The sequence below is a fragment of the Papio anubis genome, chromosome 13 (assembly GCF_008728515.1).
Source record: "Papio anubis isolate 15944 chromosome 13, Panubis1.0, whole genome shotgun sequence".
In the NCBI taxonomy this organism is placed as follows: domain Eukaryota; kingdom Metazoa; phylum Chordata; class Mammalia; order Primates; family Cercopithecidae; genus Papio; species Papio anubis.
In genome coordinates this window covers 94700302-94717481 of record NC_044988.1, presented here as the reverse complement: position 1 = coordinate 94717481, position 17180 = coordinate 94700302, and the positions used below count along the sequence as shown (strand labels likewise).

The 17180-nt window shown below is 41.7% G+C and overlaps 1 protein-coding gene across 13 annotated transcripts in view; it reads right to left on the bottom strand.

Moving 5' to 3' along the window:
• Nucleotides 1-17180, bottom strand: part of GAPVD1 (GTPase activating protein and VPS9 domains 1) — a 108929-nt gene that overhangs the window by 40680 nt on the left and 51069 nt on the right. For 7 of the 13 annotated variants that reach the window (XM_021927652.2, XM_021927653.2, XM_021927654.2 and 4 more), the window contains 5 exons: nt 16904-17093; nt 14798-14878; nt 12208-12368; nt 3104-3233; nt 469-594 (listed from right to left, as the gene is read on the bottom strand). In XM_021927652.2, coding sequence (XP_021783344.1) covers nt 469-594; nt 3104-3233; nt 12208-12368; nt 14798-14878; nt 16904-17093 — 688 coding nt within the window. The remainder of the gene's footprint in view (nt 1-468; nt 595-3103; nt 3234-12207; nt 12369-14797; nt 14879-16903; nt 17094-17180) is intronic. The other 6 variants (XM_021927657.2, XM_021927660.2, XM_031654515.1 and 3 more) reach the window with 3 other exon arrangements.

Here is a 17180-nt window from a genome sequence, read left to right as displayed (position 1 = left end):
GAACTCCCAATCTCAGGTGATCCACCCACCTCGGCCTTCCAAAGTGCTGAGATTACAGGCATGAGCCACCGTGCCTGGCAGCTTTCCCTATACTTTCAACCATATGTATCTCTCACTCAGAACTGCCAAAATACATTCATGATACTTTAAATCAATTGTGTACTACTTTTTCCCTGTTCTAAGTTTCTTGAGCCTTGAGTCTTTACATTGTATTCCTAAAATATTACAGAATTAAAATATCAAATATTACTGAATTTCAAGTAATTTACATTAATTTATTAAGCCTAAACAATCCACTTACCAACTAAATATATTTTGAAGAACTGAAGGAATGAAGAAGAAATGTAAGTTTAATGGTGATTATATAATCTCTTACTGAACCAAGCCAACTTAATGAAAACACACTGCTCATCTTGCAATCAGGTAAATTCTTTGCTACTTAGGCAACTGTGTTCCAGTTCACTTTACCTTGCTCATGTTCTAACAGCTGTAGAGCTTCAACTCCATTACTGCCAGAAGGTCCTGCTCCAAGTTCTGACACAGACTCTCCTTCCAGGTCTAGGGAGGACACTGAATTGGAGCGATTTGAAGGACCTAGAGAAATGTTTATAGCATGAGCAATCTTTTTAAAACAGTCATGAGCCACCACATCATTTTTCATGCCTTGATAAAAGACGAACAACTGATTAAAGCGTTTTTAATACTGCCTTTATACCTTAAAAAAACACATGCCCTTTAAGATAGATATTCTGCTTCTAGGAATTTATCCTAAGGTGCTAATAACAAATTAATCTGCTGGGCGCGATGCCTCATGCCTGTAATCTCAGCACTTTGGGAGGCGGAGGCAGGGGGATCATGAGGTCAGGAGATTGAGACCATCCTGACTAACATGGTGAAACCCAGTTTCTACTAAAAATATAAAAAATTAGCTGGGCATGGTGGTGGGCGCCTGTAGTCCCAGCTATTCAGGAGGCTGAGGCAGGAGAATGGTGTCAACCCGGGAGGTGGAGCTTGCCGTGGGCCGAAATCATGCCACTGCACTCCAGCCTGGGCGACAGAGCAAGACTGCGTCTCAAAAAACAAAACAAAACAAAAAATATAAAAATTAGCCGGCCTGGCAGCACATGCCTGTAATCTCAGCTACTCAGGAGGCTGAGGCAGGGGAATTGCTTGAACCCGGGAGGCAAAGTTTGCAGTGAGCTGAGATCGCACCATTGCACTCCAGCCTGGGCAACAAAAGTGAGACTCTATCTCAAAAAATAGTAATAACAGTTAATCTAAAGTTGCTTGTTACAGAGCTTTTTTCTTTTTTTTTTAATTGAGACGGAGTCTCGCTCTGCCACCCAGGCTGGAGTGCAGTGGCGCGATCTCGGCTCACTGCAAGCTCCGCCATTCTCCTGCCTCAGCCTCCCGAGTAGCTGGGACTACAGGCACCTGCCACCACACCCGGCTAATTTTTTGTATTTTTAGTAGAGACAGGGTTTCACCGTGTTAGCCAGGATGGTCTCGATCTCCTGACCTTGTGATCTGCCCGCCTCGGCCTCCCAAAGTGCTGAGATTACAGGCGTGAGCCACCGAGCCCGGCCTTGTTACAGAGCTTTTTTTTTCTTTTTTCTTTTTTAGGTAGAGTCTCGCTCTATTGTCCAAGCTGGAATGCAGTGGCACCATCTTGGCTCACTGCAACCTCCGCCTCCCAGGTTCAAGCAGTTCTCCTGCCTCAGCCTCCCGACTAGCTGGGACTACAGGTACACACTGCCACACTCCGCTAATTTTTTGTATTTTAATAGAGACGGGGTTTCACTGTGTTGCCCAGGCTGGTCTCGAACTTGTGAGCTCAGTGAATCCACCTGCCTTGGCCTCCCAAAGTGCTGGGATTACAGCCCAGCCCAGAAGTTATTATGTCCAAAAAGTGGAAGCAATCTATAGATTTAATCACAGAAGAAAGTTGAAAAAATTATGATATGCCCATGTGAGTTAAGGAAAACAGCCATAAAAACCATGTAATTTAAGAATGTTAAATTACTAGGGAAATTGTTAATGCCATATTATTAAATTATAAAAGATTACAAAACAGGATAAACCTAATTTTGTTGTGAATAATCTAAAACATCAACTGCTATTAACAAAATTATGAGATTATAGGTGATTCTATTTCTCTGTTTTCTAGAATGAACATACATATGTGACTTTTTGGAAAAGTTAGATTAAAACGTGAAGTTATTATATTTTAGGTTTCTCTTTCAATGTCAGTAAATATGAACTATTGTCTATAAAAAAAAAAAAATTGGTCCTAGTAGGTAAAATGACATATTCTTTTTTTTTCTTTTTTGAGATGGAATCTCGCTCTTTCGTCCAGGCTGAAGTGCAATGGCGCAATCTCGGCTCACTGCAAGCTCCACCTCCTGGGTTCACGCCATTCTCCTGCCTCAGCCTCCCGAGTAGCTGGGACTACAGGCGCCCGCCACCACGCCCAGCTAATTTTTTGTATTGTTAGTAGAGACGGGGTTTCACCGTGTTGGCCAGGATGGTCTCGAACTCCTGACCTTGTGATCCGCCCGTCTCAGCCTCCCAAAGTGCTGGGACTACAGGTGTGAGCCACCGCGCCTGGCCTGACATAATCTCATTTCACAATCTTGGCTTTGAATTTTCTTTTTAATACCTATTTCCATTGTATCCTGCTTCAGAAAGGTACGTGTGAGTGTGAGTAAAGGAATACAGAACATTTAAGAGTATACACAACACCTTGAAATACTGGTAAGTCCATTTTTTCCCATTTAGACATGCATGATATCCTTCTAAAGGAGCTCTATAAGCTTTGGTATATATTAATACTGCAGAAACAAAACTTGCTGTTATTTCTATTTAAGTCTGAATAAAGACTTATATCTTCTCCATTTTATATGACCAAAGGCATCTTGCAATCTTAATTTTATTCAGGAAACAATCTTTACAGCCAACTGTTCAAACTCATTAGAGGAAATCTTCATTAGTCTCCTCAGTGAGAGGCACAGATGGTGTAATTATAATTTATAAGCTCCTTTAAAAAATACAAAACAAACTATTACTTGAATCACACAACTCCTTGAATGAAATAACCCTTCACCTTCAGATATTCCTTCCAGATTATCACTGCAGAGGGAAAAGCGCAAGGTTTTATCAGGTTTACCATGGAGTTTGTTTTCATCAACAGGGACATCGCCTTGTCCTCCATCCGAAAGATGCATGTTTAGAACCTAAAAAATAAAATGTTAATTTTGGTTTATCAGCGGAAAGATTACTGATAAGGAAACAAACCACAGCAAATGCATATTTAACTCCTTAATCTTAAATTATCAATTTTTAACTGCAAGCCCATTCAGAAGGTCTGTCAAGCTTTTATACCTGTGGAATAAAAGTATATTAATTAAAGCAGCTGAAGCTATGCCTTTCCATTACCCTATGAGTATCACAGATTGAACAGGCAACCAGACTACCAGATGAGTAGTGGTGAGAATTATACAAATCAGAGGTCTTTGGTACTTCTAATTCTGTCATGTGTCAACTATGTAACCTTGAATAGAAAAGTTATTTAATTCTCTAAGCCTCAGTTTCTTCATCTATAAAATGGTGATAGTATGTATGCCATGTAATTGCTGAGGATTAAGTAAAAAGATGCACATAAAATAGTTGTCATGTCACACACTAAATCTGCAAAATTTAAATAAAGTAAATAAACAAGGCCAGGCACAGTGGTTCACGCCTATAATCTCAGCACTTTGGGAGGCCAAGGTGGGCAGATCACGAGTCAAGAGATCAAGACCATGCTGGCTAACATGGTGAAACCCCATCTCTACTAAAAATACAAAAAAAATTATACGGGCGTGGTGGTGAGCGCCTGTAGTCCCAGCTACTCGGGAGGCTGAGGCAGAAGAATGGCATGAACCCGGGAGGTGGGGTTTGCAGTGAGCCGAGATTGCGCCACTGCCCTCCTTGAGATACAGCAAGACTCCATCTCAAAAAATAAAAATAAAAATAAAATAAAATAAAATTTAAAACATACTAAATCTGCAAAATTTAAATAAAATTTAAAGTAAATAAACAAAAGTAAATAAATTCAACTAGAAGAAAACATGTAATCATGTTATTTTGTAGGCATCAAGATTTAATCCATCTAGTTTGAACGTCCACTTGATCACAACATACATACAGGGCCACAAAAGTCCATACCAGAAACCGAAGTATGACTTCACAGACATCTCCAGCTTAGACTGATGGCCTTTTTATAACGCTTTCTATTTGCCAGATGACTTCCAAATAACACAATTACATCTCACTACTCCCTACAAGCCTCACAACTCAGCTTTGTATGTGTATCTCCACCTTAATGAAGAATTGAGTGCTTTGTTGAAAGTCACATAGCATGTTTTAGGCACACCTGGGACTTAAACTCAGAGGTCTTGGCTCCCTCGGCTGTTGCTGAAGTATGAAGAAAGAATAGTACCCTCACTTACAAAGAAAAATACTTACCACAAAAATGAAAAATATGTGAGGCAATACATGTTATTTAGCTTGATTTAGCCATTCCACAATGTATATCAAAACATGTATACCATAAATAGATTCAATTTTTGTCAGCTAAAAGATAAAATGATTTTTAAACAGAAAAAAAAACCACACTCTTGGTTGCTGTTTTGGCTCTGAGTAAATTAAAGGTTTTGAAATGGTTTTATACATTTACACATGATGCCTTTAAATATAGGTTTTTTTGGCTGGGAGTGGTGGCGGCTCATGCCTGTAACCCCAGCACTCTGGGAGGTTGAGGCCAGCGGATCACCTGAGGTCGAGTTCAAAACCAGCCTGGGCAACATGGCGAAATCCCATCTCTACTAAAAATACAAAAATTAGCCAGGCATGGTGGTGTACGCCTATAACCCCAGCTACTCGAGAGGCTGACGGAGGAGAATCACTTGAACCCGGGAGGTGGAGGTTGCAATGAGCCGAGATTGTGCCACTGCACTCCAGCCTGGGTGACAGAGCAAGACTCCATATCAAAAAAAAAAAAAAAAAAATTTTTTCCCGATTTGCTTGAAATTAAATAGACATAGGCTAGGCGTGGTGGCGCGTGTCTGTTATCCCAGCTACTCAGGAGGCTGGAGAATCACTCAAACCTGGGAGGTGGAGGTTGCAGTGAGCCAAGATCGTGCCACTGCGCTCTAGCCTGGGTGACAGAGGGAGACTCCATCTCAAAAAAAAATTAAATACACATAAAATTTTATTTATTAAAACTTTTTTTAAAGATGGAGCTCATTCTGTTGCCCAGGCTGGAGTGCAGTGGTGCAATCATGGCTCACCACAGTCTTGAACTCCTAGGCACAGGCAATCCTCCTGCTTTGGCCTCCTGAGTAGCTGGGACTGCAGGTACACACCACCAAACCCAGCTAATTTTTTTTATTTTTACTTCTTCTTCTTCTCATTATTATTATTATTATATTTTTAAGACACAGTCTCACTCTGTCACCCAGGCTAGAGTGCAATGGCACGATCTTGACTCACTGCCACTTCCGCCTCCCAGGTTCAAGCGATTCTCCTGTCTCAGCCTCCCAAGTAGCTAGGATTACAGGCGTGTGCCACCACACCCGGGTAATTTTTGTATTTTTAGTAAAGATGGGGTTTCACCATACTGGCCAGGCTGGTGTCAAACTCCTGACCTCAAATGATCCACCCGCTTCGACCTCCCGAAGTTCTGGGATTACAGGTGTGAGCCACTGCGCCTGGCCTATTTATTATTAAGACAGGGTCTCTCCATGTTGCCCAGGCTGGTCTTGAAGTCCTGGAGTCAAGGATCCTTCTGCCTCAGCCTCCGAAAGCGCTAGGATTACAGGTGTGAGCCACCATCCCTGGCAATTTTTTTATTTTTGTAGAGACAAGGTCTTACTATGTTGCCCAGGCTGGTCTCAAACTCCTGGTTTCAAGCAATCCTTTCACCTCAGCCTCCCAAAGCACTGGGATTACAGGCATGAGCCACCATAACTGGCCAACATAAATATTTTAAATTTTTTATTTTTAAGATTAAGAACTTAGATATTCACCATAGTGAGTAATGTGAAACTAAAACATCAGGAGAAAAATCATCTCAAGGCCTGAAGATTCATGTGAACTAACAGAAAAGGGATAATGAAGATATTTTTCCAAATCATATCCATAGGCAAGCAATTTTGAGATGCCATACAGAAAGCCACCATACAAAGTCAGTCACACTGGAGTATAAAATACAAAAATCGAATTTCATGCTTCTAAATCAGAGCATCTGCAAACTCTAGACTAAACTAAAACCACAGAATCTGAGTGCTAAAAAAACTTTAGCTGGGCACAGTGGCTCACACCTCTAATCCCAGCACTTTGGGAGGCTGAGGTGGGCAGATCACCTGAGGTCAGGAGTTTGAGACCAACCTGGCCAACATATAGTGAAACCCTGTCTCTACTAAAAATACAAAAATCAGCTGGGCATAGTGGTGCATGCCTGTGGTCCCTGCTACTAGGGAACCTGAGGCAGGAGAATCACTTGAACAGATGAGGTGGAGGTTGCAGTGAGAGCGGCCTCCCAAAGTGCTGAGTATATCTTCTTAATGACCATTTATCAACATATAACGTCTTTGTCTTGTGTAATCTTGATGCTCCTCAGACTAGATAATCTCAACTGATCCATCTTCAAGTTCACTGATATATCTGCCTGTACAAATTTGCTGTTGAACCCCTCTAGTGTATTTTTCATTCCAGTTATTATACTTTTCAACTCCAGAATTTCTATATGGTTCCTTCTGTAATTTCTGCCTCTTTATTGATATCTTCTATTTGGTGAGACCTTGTTCTCTTGGTTTTCTTTAGTTCTTTGTCCATGGTTTCCACAGCTCTTTGAGTATATTTTTAAAAAATTGATTTAAAGTCTTGAGTAAGCCCAATATCTGTGCTTCATCAAGGCCATTTTCTTTCTTTCTTTCTTTCTTTTGTTTTTTGAGACAGAGTTTCACTCTTGTTGCCCAGGCTGGAGTACAATGGCGTGATCTCAGCTCACCACAACCTCCGCAACCCAGGTACAAGTGATTCTCCTGCCTCAGCCTCCCAAGTAACTGGGATTACAGGCATGAGCCACCAGGCCCAGCTAATTTTGTATTTTTAGTAGAGATAGGGTTTCTCCATGATGGTCAGACTGGTCTCAAACTCCCAACTTCAGGTGATCCACTCACCTCAGCCTCCCAAAGTGCTGGGATTACAGGAGTGAGCCACCATCCGGCCATCAAGGACATTTTCTTTTTCTTTTTTTTTTTCCAGATGGGAGTCTTGCTCTATTGCCCAAGCTAGAGTGCAATGGTGCAATCTTGGCTCACTGCAACCTCCGCCTCCCAGGTTCAAGTGATTCTCCTGCCCTAGTCTCCTGAGTAGCTGATATTACAGGTGCACGCCACCACGCCTGTCTAATTTTTGTATTTTTAGTCAAGACAGGGTTTCACCATGTTGGTCAGGCTGGTCTCGAACTCCTGACCACGTGATCTGCCCAATTTCGCCTCCTGAAGTGCTGGGATTACGGCCATGAGCCACTGTGCCCAGCCTATCAAGGACATTTTCTATTAACTTTTTTCCTGTGAAAGGGCCATATTTTTTGTTTGTTTATATGCTTCATAAGTTTTGCTGAAAAGCAGACATTGTAAATATTATAAAGTGAGCATTAAAAAGTCAGGAAACAACAGATGCTGGAGAGAATGTGGAGAATACTTTTACACTGTTGGTGGGAGTGTAAATTAGTTCAACTATTGTGGAAGACAGTGCGGCAATTCCTCAAGGAACTAGAACCAGAAATACCATTTGACCCAGCAATCCCATTACTGGATACATACCCAAAGGATTATAAATCATTCTCCTATAAAGACACATGCAGGCCGGGCACAGTAGCTCAAGCCTGTAATCCCAGCACTTTGGGAGGCCGAGACGGGTGGATCATGAGGTCAGGAGATCGAGATCATCCTGGCTAACATGGTGAAACCCCGTCTCTACTAAAAAATACAAAAAACTAGCCGGGCGAGGTGGCGGGCGGCTATAGTCCCAGCTACTCAGGAGGCTGAGGCAGGAGAATGGCGTGAACCTGGGAGGTGGAGCTTGCAGTGAGCCGAGACTGCGCCACTGCACTCCAGCCTGGGTGACAGAGCGAGACTCTGTCTCAAAACAACAACAAAAAAAAAGACACATGCACACATACGTTTACTGCAGCACTATTCACAATAGCAAAGACTTGGAACCAACCCAAATGCCCATCAATGATAGACTGGATAATGAAAATGTGGCATATATACACCATGGAATACTATGCAGCCATAAAAAAGGATTGGTTCATGTCCTTTGCAGGGACATTGATGAAGCTGGAAACCATCATTCTCAGCAAACTAATGCAGAGAAAACCAAACACTGCACGTTCTCTCTCATAAGTGGGAGCTGAACAATGAGAACACATGGACACAGGGAGGGGAACATCATATACTGGAGCCTGTCACGGGGGTGGAGGGTTAGGGGAGGTCTATCATTAGGAGAAATACCTAATGTAGATGACGGGTTGATGGGTGTAGCAAACCACCATGGCACGTGTATACCTATGTAACAAACCTGTACGTTCTGCACATGTATCCCAGAACTTAAAGTATAATTTAAAAATTAAAATAAAAAAAAAATGTTATAAAGTGGCAGTTCTGGAAATCAGATTACACCCCTTGGTTGTTGTTGCTTGTTGTAGTGACTGTTTATTTAATGACCTCTCTAAATTTTCTGTTATGTGTGGCCTCTGAAGTGTCTGTTCTGTTAGCTTAGTGGTGAGCACGTGATCTGGCAGATTTAACACCTGGAATAAAACAAAACAAAACATTTCCAAGTATTTGAAATTTGGCTCTATGTTGGGGCACTTCAACACTTAGCCAGGCAGTTTGCAACTGTACCTTAGCCTTCACTTCTTGCTTGGGTTCAGCCTGAAGGTTAGCCAGCAGTGAGAGCCTGGGTCTTCTAAGGTCTTTCCTGAGCACATGACCAGCCCTGGGCATGTGTACAACCTTCTAGATTCCCCAGAACGTGTGGGAGCTTTTCAAAGGCTTCGGGCCCCCTAGTGTCTCCTTCCCAAGCCTCTTCCTTCATAAGCATTTGGATCTGTATGCGGCTTGCCCTGATTGCTATCTGTTAATGCAAGCAGAAGCAACTAATATATCTGCTTTTCAATACTTTTGACAAACGCCACCTGTGTAGCTGCCTCAGCCCTGGGAAAGATTAGAGGCAGGCAAAACAAAGCCAAGCCCTAGAGATGATCTTTCAGGATCTACCAGACAGATCAAAATACACAACCCTGCGTTCAGAATAAGGTCCACATTCCTCCCTCAAGTACCAGCACACTGCACAGTAATATAAGCTGTCTTCAAAGCAGCCACTGGGCTGGGGGTTGAAGATGGTAACAGGGTAGGATCACAGAGCTCTCCTAACAAAATTCAGCAGTTTTTTTCTTCACTAAGCATTCCTTTGTTGTTAAAAGTTTTTTCATTAGATTCCAGAGTTCCAAATAAGTTGATTCTGACAGTTTTTGACAGCTTATGTGTGTGTATGGAGGCATGGAGTTTTGGAGATTGTTGGTCTTCCCTACGGGGGATGTCATAGTCCCAAACACACTTTACCAACCACCATCACTTTATCAATCACTAAAACTGACCCCTTCTTCCTAAACCATTTTCTTGAATAACAAGCAATCACTGTTGAATGTAAGAAGCTGCTACTGGAAGGGTGCAGTGGCTCACGCCTGTAATCCCAGCACTTTGGGAGGCCAAGACGGGCAGATCACAAGGTCAGGAGATCGAGACTAAACTGGCTAACACAGTGAAACCCCGTCTCTACTAACAATACAAAAAATTAGCCAGGCATGGTGGCAGGCGCCTGTAGTCCCAGCTACTCAGGAGGCTGAGGCAGGAGAATGGTGTGAACCCGGGAGGCGGAGCTTGCAGTGAGCCAAGATCGTGCCACTGCACTCCAGCCTGGATGACAGAGTGAGACGCTGTCTCAAAAAAAAAAAAAAAAAAAAAGAAGCCGCTACTTTAGGGAGTCAAGATTTCTTCTTCTTTTCTTTTTGCTTTTTTTTTTTGGTTTGTTTTTTTCTTTTCTTTTTTTGAGACAGAGTTTCACTCTTGTTGCCCAGGCTGGAGTGCAATGGGGCAATCTTGGCTCACTGCAACCTCCACCTCCCGGGTTCAAGCAATTCTCCTGTCTCAGCCTCCCAAGTAACTGTGATTACAGGCATGCACCACCACGCCCAGCTACTTTTTATTTTTAGTAAAGATGGGGTTTTACTATGTTGGTCAGGCTGGTCTCGAACTCCTGCCCTCAGGGGATCCACCCACCTCGGCCTCCCAAAGTGCTGGGATTATAGACATGAGCCACTGCACCTGGCCTTCTTTTCATTCACCTTTAAGCCAAGTTTTTCGTTACAAATATATTAAAAATGATTCCCAAATCTCGAACTCCATTTCTTAAAAAAATTTATTTTCTTAGTTTTCCATTATCTCTTCCATTTTTTCCTGACCAGCCAAAGAATACAACATGTATCTCAAGATACATCTCAATATATTTTTGGCTCTATAATGCAGGAATACTACTAGTATACCACTAGAAAGAAAACAAATACAAAACATTTCCTACAAGTCACTCGAAAAGTCTCTTTAATTTCCATACCACAATCTCCTGGCTTCATCTCTCTTCTGCTACTGCCTGGAAAATTCCTTTTGCTTGGACCTATTCACCAACTTCAGTGCTACAGATGTATTAATGTGAAGGGCCTCACAACTGTTCACAGGGAGCTTAGCATGTGATGGTGTGTCATGGTGGGTCCACTGAAGATAACAAAGACTTAAATATTAAATTCATTGGCTGGGTGCGGTAATTCACACCTGTAATCCAAGCACTTTGGGAGGCCGAGGTGGGCGGATCACCTGAGGTCAGAAGTTCGAGACCAGTCTGGCCAACATAGCAAAACCTCATCTCTACTAAAAATACAAAGTTAGCTGGGCGTGGTGGTGCACACCTGTAAGCCCAGCAACTTGTGAGGCTGAGGCAGGAGAATTGCTTGAACCCAGGAGGCGGAGGTTATGGTGAGCCGAGATCGCACCACTGCACTCCAGCCTGGGCAACAGAGTGAGACTCTATCTCAAAAACAGAAAAAAATGGCCGGGCGCGGTGGCTCATGCCTGTAATCTCAGCACTTTCGGAGGCCGAGGCTGGTGGATCACGAGGTCAGGAGATCGAGACCATCCTGGCTAACACGGTGAAACTGCATCTCTACTAAAAATACAAAAAATTAGCTGAGCGTGGTGGCGGGCGCCTGTAGTCCCAGCTACTTGGGAGGCTGAGGCAGGAGAATGGCGTGAACCCGGGAGGCGGAGCTTGCAATGAGCCGAGATCACGCCACTGCACTCCAGCCTGGGTGACACAGAGAGACTCCATCTCAAAAAAAAAAAGAAAAAAAAAATTCACTTCTCAGATCTGAATGTCTGTGCTCCCCCAAAATCTGTATGTTGAAATTCTAACCCCCAAGGTGATGGTATTTGGAGATGGGGCCTTTAGGCAGGTGATTAGGTCATGAAGGCAGGGCCCTCACAAATGGAATAAGTGCCCTTATAAAATAGGCCCAACCAGCCAGGTGCGGTGGCTCACACCTGTAATCTCAGCACTTTGGGAGGCAAAGGCAGGTGGATCACCTCAGTTCGGGAGTTTGAGACCTGCCTGACCAACATGTAGAAACCCCACTTCTACTAAAAATATAAAATTAGCTGGGCATGGTGGCGCATGCCTGTAATCCCAGCTACTCAGGAGGCTGAGGCAGGAGAATCGCTTGAACCTGGGATGTGGAGGTTGCAGTGAGCCGAGATCGTGCTATTGCACTCTAGCCTGGGCAACAAGAGCAACACTCCATCTCAAAAAATAAAATAAAATAAGCCCAAAGACACAGCAAGAATACATTATCTATGAACCAGTAAACAGATCCTCATGAGACACTGAATCTGCCTTGACTATAAGACTTCCTGGCCTCTACAAATATGAGAAATAAATTTCTGTTGTTTATAAGCCACCCAACCTCTGGTGTTTTGCTACAGCAGCCTGTATGGACTAAGACATGAATACTGATTTACAGAAGCAACTGACCAAGTACCTTCATACCTCATTTTCTGACATCATCCCTGGAGTAAGCTGGGGACCTGTCCCTAAGGAAATGACCAACACCTCTTCTGGTTGCACCTCCTGGATGGTTTCTTGAGATGATCCTTCATGGTCCATATGTAGGTCCATTAGCATATTGGTGCGGCTTCTGCTCCGAGTTGCTAATTAAAAATTTCAAATAAAATAATTTAGAGAAATAGACAAATGAAGAAAATGGTATGCTAAAAACGAAAATATATTTTCTATTAGTGCAGAACATTTGCACATGCACAAGAGTGGTAAAAATATAAATAAGAAAAAACAAAACAAAACAAAAAACTAAATCCTCCCAGTTACTCTTACTGACTAATAAAGATTCTCCTTTAAAACTGATAATCAAGAACAGTGATCCAAGTCCATGTTACAGTAAGTGCCACATATATGATCACATCTGCAGAACAGCAAACATGTCCCAATCAATTTAAGACTTGGAGTGACAAAAAAAGCATTACCTCATTTCTTATCTTTTTAAGATGCCTTGACTAATTTTCCTATAAAACGATGTAACTGCTACAGGTCTCCCATACTGGTAACTGAACTTACAAGCATCAGAAAATTCCATATGAGGGATTACACCTGTAATCCTAGCACTTTGCGGGGCTGAGGCGGGTGGATTGCCTGAGCTCAGGAATTCGAGACCGGCCAGGGCAACACAGTAAAACTCCGTCTCTACTAAAATACAAAAAATTAGCCAGGCATGGTGACGTACACCTGTAATCCCAGCTACTCGGAGGGCTGAGAAAAGAGAATCAGTTGAACCAGTCAGGCGGACATTGCAGTGAGCCAAGTCTGCACCACTGCACTCTGGCCTGGGCGTCAGAGTGAGACTCCATCTCAAAAAAAAAAAGAAAAGAAAAAAGAAAATTTCATATGAAAACCTAATAGCCACATAAATAAGATACTTTAGTTAGGCAACTGTTAACAAAACCAGAATCAGTGTTTGTTTTTTTGAGACAGAGTTTCTCTCTTGTTGCCCAAGCTAGAGTACAGTGGCGCAATCTCGGCTCACTGCAATCACCACCTGCTGGGTTCAAGCAATTCTCCTGCCTCAGCCTCCTGAGTAGCTGGGATTAGAGGCAGCCACCACCACACTCAGTGAATTTTGTACTTTTAGTAGAGATGGGGTTTTGCCATGTTGGTTAGGCTGGTCTCAAACTCCTGATCTCAGGTGATCCACCACCTCGGCTTCCCCAAGCGCTGGGATTATAGGCATGAGCCACCGTGTCCAGCCCAGAATCAGTTTTTAAATGTACTTTTCCCCCCGAAATGTATTAATGTCTTTTCAAAGATACAAGAGAGAAAATTTCTTTATGTCTGGATAAAAGGTCCTTTCTGCTTTGGAAACAGTATAAATTAATAAAGGCTTCAATTATTTTTGTTTCTTTCCCCTGCGTACAAGCAAACAAAAAATACATTTTTCTAAAATAACTGCTGGGTGTAGTGGCTCACGCCTGTAATCCTAGCACTCTGGGAGGCTGAGGCAGGTGGATCACCTGAGGTTAGGAGTTCGAGACCAGCCTGGCCAACATAGTGAAACCCTGTCTCTACTAAAAATACAAAAAGTTAGCTGAGCATGGTGGCGGGCACCTGTAAGTAATCCCAGCTACTTGGGAGGCTGAGGCAGGAGAATCACTTGAACCTGGGAGGTGGAGGTTGCAGTAAGCCTAGATCACACCGTTGCACTCTGGCTTGCACAATAAGAGTGAAACTCCGTCTCAAAAAAAAAAAAAAAAAAAGAAGGCTGGGTGCAGTGGCTGATGCCTGTAATCTCAATACTTTGGGAGGCTGAGGCAGGTAGATCACCTGAGGCCGGGAGTTCAAGTCCAGCCTGACCAACATGGAGAAACCCCATCTCTACTACAAATACAAAATTAGCTGGGCATGGTGGCACACGCCAGTGATCTCATCTACTCGGGAGGCTGAGGCAGGAGAATGGCTTGAACCTGGGAGGCAGAGGTTGTGGTGAGCCGAGATCATGCTATTGCACTCCAGCCTAGGCAACAAGAGCTAGACTCTGTCTCAAAAAAAAAAAAAAAAATCAAGAAAAAAAAAAGTTTCTATTTTCTTTCAGAGGGCAATAAAATTCAGTACAACCAGAATACTAAATAGAAATTATGTTTTGGTACAAAATAATGAAAAATAGAGACATAAAGCAAAAACAACTATAGTAGCAGCAAAAGTCAACTTCACATTGTATGAAAGCTGACCTACTTGAAGACAGAAGCAGAAATATAAATAATCATCTTTCTTTACAATGCTGATTAATGTTCATTAGTCACAGAGCACACATCAATTTCCAAGTCTAAAACAGGCCTACTCACACCTTTATTTGCTTACCCTATCTTCCATTGAATTGCAAATTGAAATTCAAGTTCATAAACAGATCTACGAATCGTAACAAACTCTGCAACTATAATTTATAAAAATGCAAGCAATCAAATTTTATGTAGCAATTTACATAAAGTAAAAGCAACATGCACATGGAGCATACTTTTATAAACTATTTCTTAAATAAAATTATAAAAGAAGATAAGAACAGCCTATTACCCACCAAACGGGGTTACTAGTGTAATATGAGTGGTAATATTGGTAGCTGAGGAATCCCAGGCAGTGATGGCTGCTAACTGTTGTCCTGGGTTGCGAAAGCATTAAATAGAAAGAAAATCAACACTCTGAACAATGGACAAATTTTTTAAGATACGAAATAAATGCAATAGCCAGATAACAAGACTATACAAAATAATACTGGGCATACATTTGAAATTCACTTTCCATCAGACTCATATTTAATGACACTTTTAGAAAATGGGAAATGAAAAAACTAATGTATAGCAGTGAACAATGGAAAAAAAAAATCTCTGATTTACTAAAAATCATTTACTTCATCATGTGAACAGAGTGCAAACAGCCCATAAAAAAACCATTAAATGCCCGGACATGGTGGCTCACACCTGTAATCCCAGCACTTTGGGAGGCCGAGGCGGGTGGATCACCTGAGGTTAGGAGTTCAAGACGAGCCTGGCCAACATGGCAAAACCCCATCTCTACTAAAAATACAAAAATTAGCCAGGTATGGTGGCGGGCATCTATAATCCCAGCCACTAGGGAGGCTGAGGCAGAAGAATCGCTTGAACCCGGGAGGTAGAGGTTGCAGTGAGCCGAGACTGTGCCACTGCACTCCAGCCTGGGCAACAAGAACGAGACTCCATTTCCAAAAAAAAAAAAACAAAACCCATGAAGTGCAAAACCCCTTTTTCTATTTTTTATTTTGAAAACTGACATATTGGGGTGATACAATAAGACAAAGACTTGAAGAGTATGATGCCACACTCCTGTTGATACAATTCCACGTTATGTTAAATATAAGGTAGATTAATTTTAAGAAACTGGCAGTTCTTAATGAATTAGCTCACAGAAGTTTAAAAGCAAAATCCCTCTCTGCAAAATGCATAAATTAAAAAGAACTATGTTCACTAAGTGTTGCTGAGTTCCTCATTATAATTAGGCAGGCACTAAAATAATCCTGTTCCCCTGGCTTAAACACTTTTTCCCCATCTTGTTTACTTTGCCTAACTTCCATTCATCACAAAGCGCAAACAGGCTTCACCTGCTCCAAGATCTTCTCCTGATACCATCACCATTTTGGCTAAGTTAGGTGTCCCCATAACCCTCATACTTATCTCCCCAGAATGCATAGTACGCTGAAGGGTACTAGTCTCTTCTTGTTCTCCCTAACTAAACTATCAATAGCCAACGAGTAAGGGCAGGTTCTAATGGTCTTTGTATCCAGTGTCTATCACAATGTCTCATGTGCAAGACACATCCACTCTCACAGGACTTTTGTGGGGATTAAATGAAACAACATTTATAAAGTGCCTACCCAGAGTATGGAACACGGTATATGCTCAATTAATTTTTTTGTAGACAGAGAGATAACAAATATTAACCAAGCAAATAAGTCTTAATTAAACAGAATTCTTAAATAAGCAAACTTGAAAAAATAAAATGAAACTTTTGCTTTATTTTATAACATTAAGATATCTTAGCTCAGTTGATAAAACAGTGATTATTATTAATGAAAATAATAATAGAAAAATACTATTATTTTCCACTTTATTGATGGAAACTTCTAAAATAATATTGTTTATTACATTATTTAGAACTTTGTAGAAATGAGGGGGCTACCTAATTTTTTTTTTTTTTTTTGAGATAGGGTCTCACTCTGTCACTGAGGCTGAAGTGCAATGGCATGATCATGGTTCACTGCAGCCTCGACTTCCCAGGCTCAAGCAATCTCCCTATCTCAGCCTCCCAAGTAGCTGGGACCACAAGGCACGTGCCACCATCTTTAAAACTACTAAGGGCTACATAGTTTTAAAAATGACTACTTATAACATTTCCAAAATGTTTTCAAGAAAAGACAATAAAATTTGAACAAAGTATACTATGGATAGAAAAGTAGATAGACAAAGCTAAAGCCTACTGATAAACCTTAACTAATCTGATACAATTTCTAAAAATTGAAATACCATCAGTAAACATGAAGAGAAAGACTTTCCCAAGTACTTAAACATATATTCCAAAACACCGAGCAATAACAAAGGCTAACGAAATATTAAACTTAAGAGAAAGCTCCGATACAAGAAATTCTCTTTACCTATAGGTAATCGATTCTTTTTATTTGCTGGAGTGGTTGCCGGAGACAGCTGAGGTGTATTGTAGGGAGTCATTTCTAAACTGCTGCTTTTTCCTGGCTTGGCTGGGGGTAGGTTTGCCAATAAATTGTCAAGAGCCATTCTATCTTCTCTCAGTTGATCTCCAGACATCACACTCTTCATAAAATTCACCTGGCAAAAGCAAAGAACATTAGCTAGTGAAATCACTTTTACAAATACAATATGTATTTCCCACACAATGTACTCATGTATGTCTCT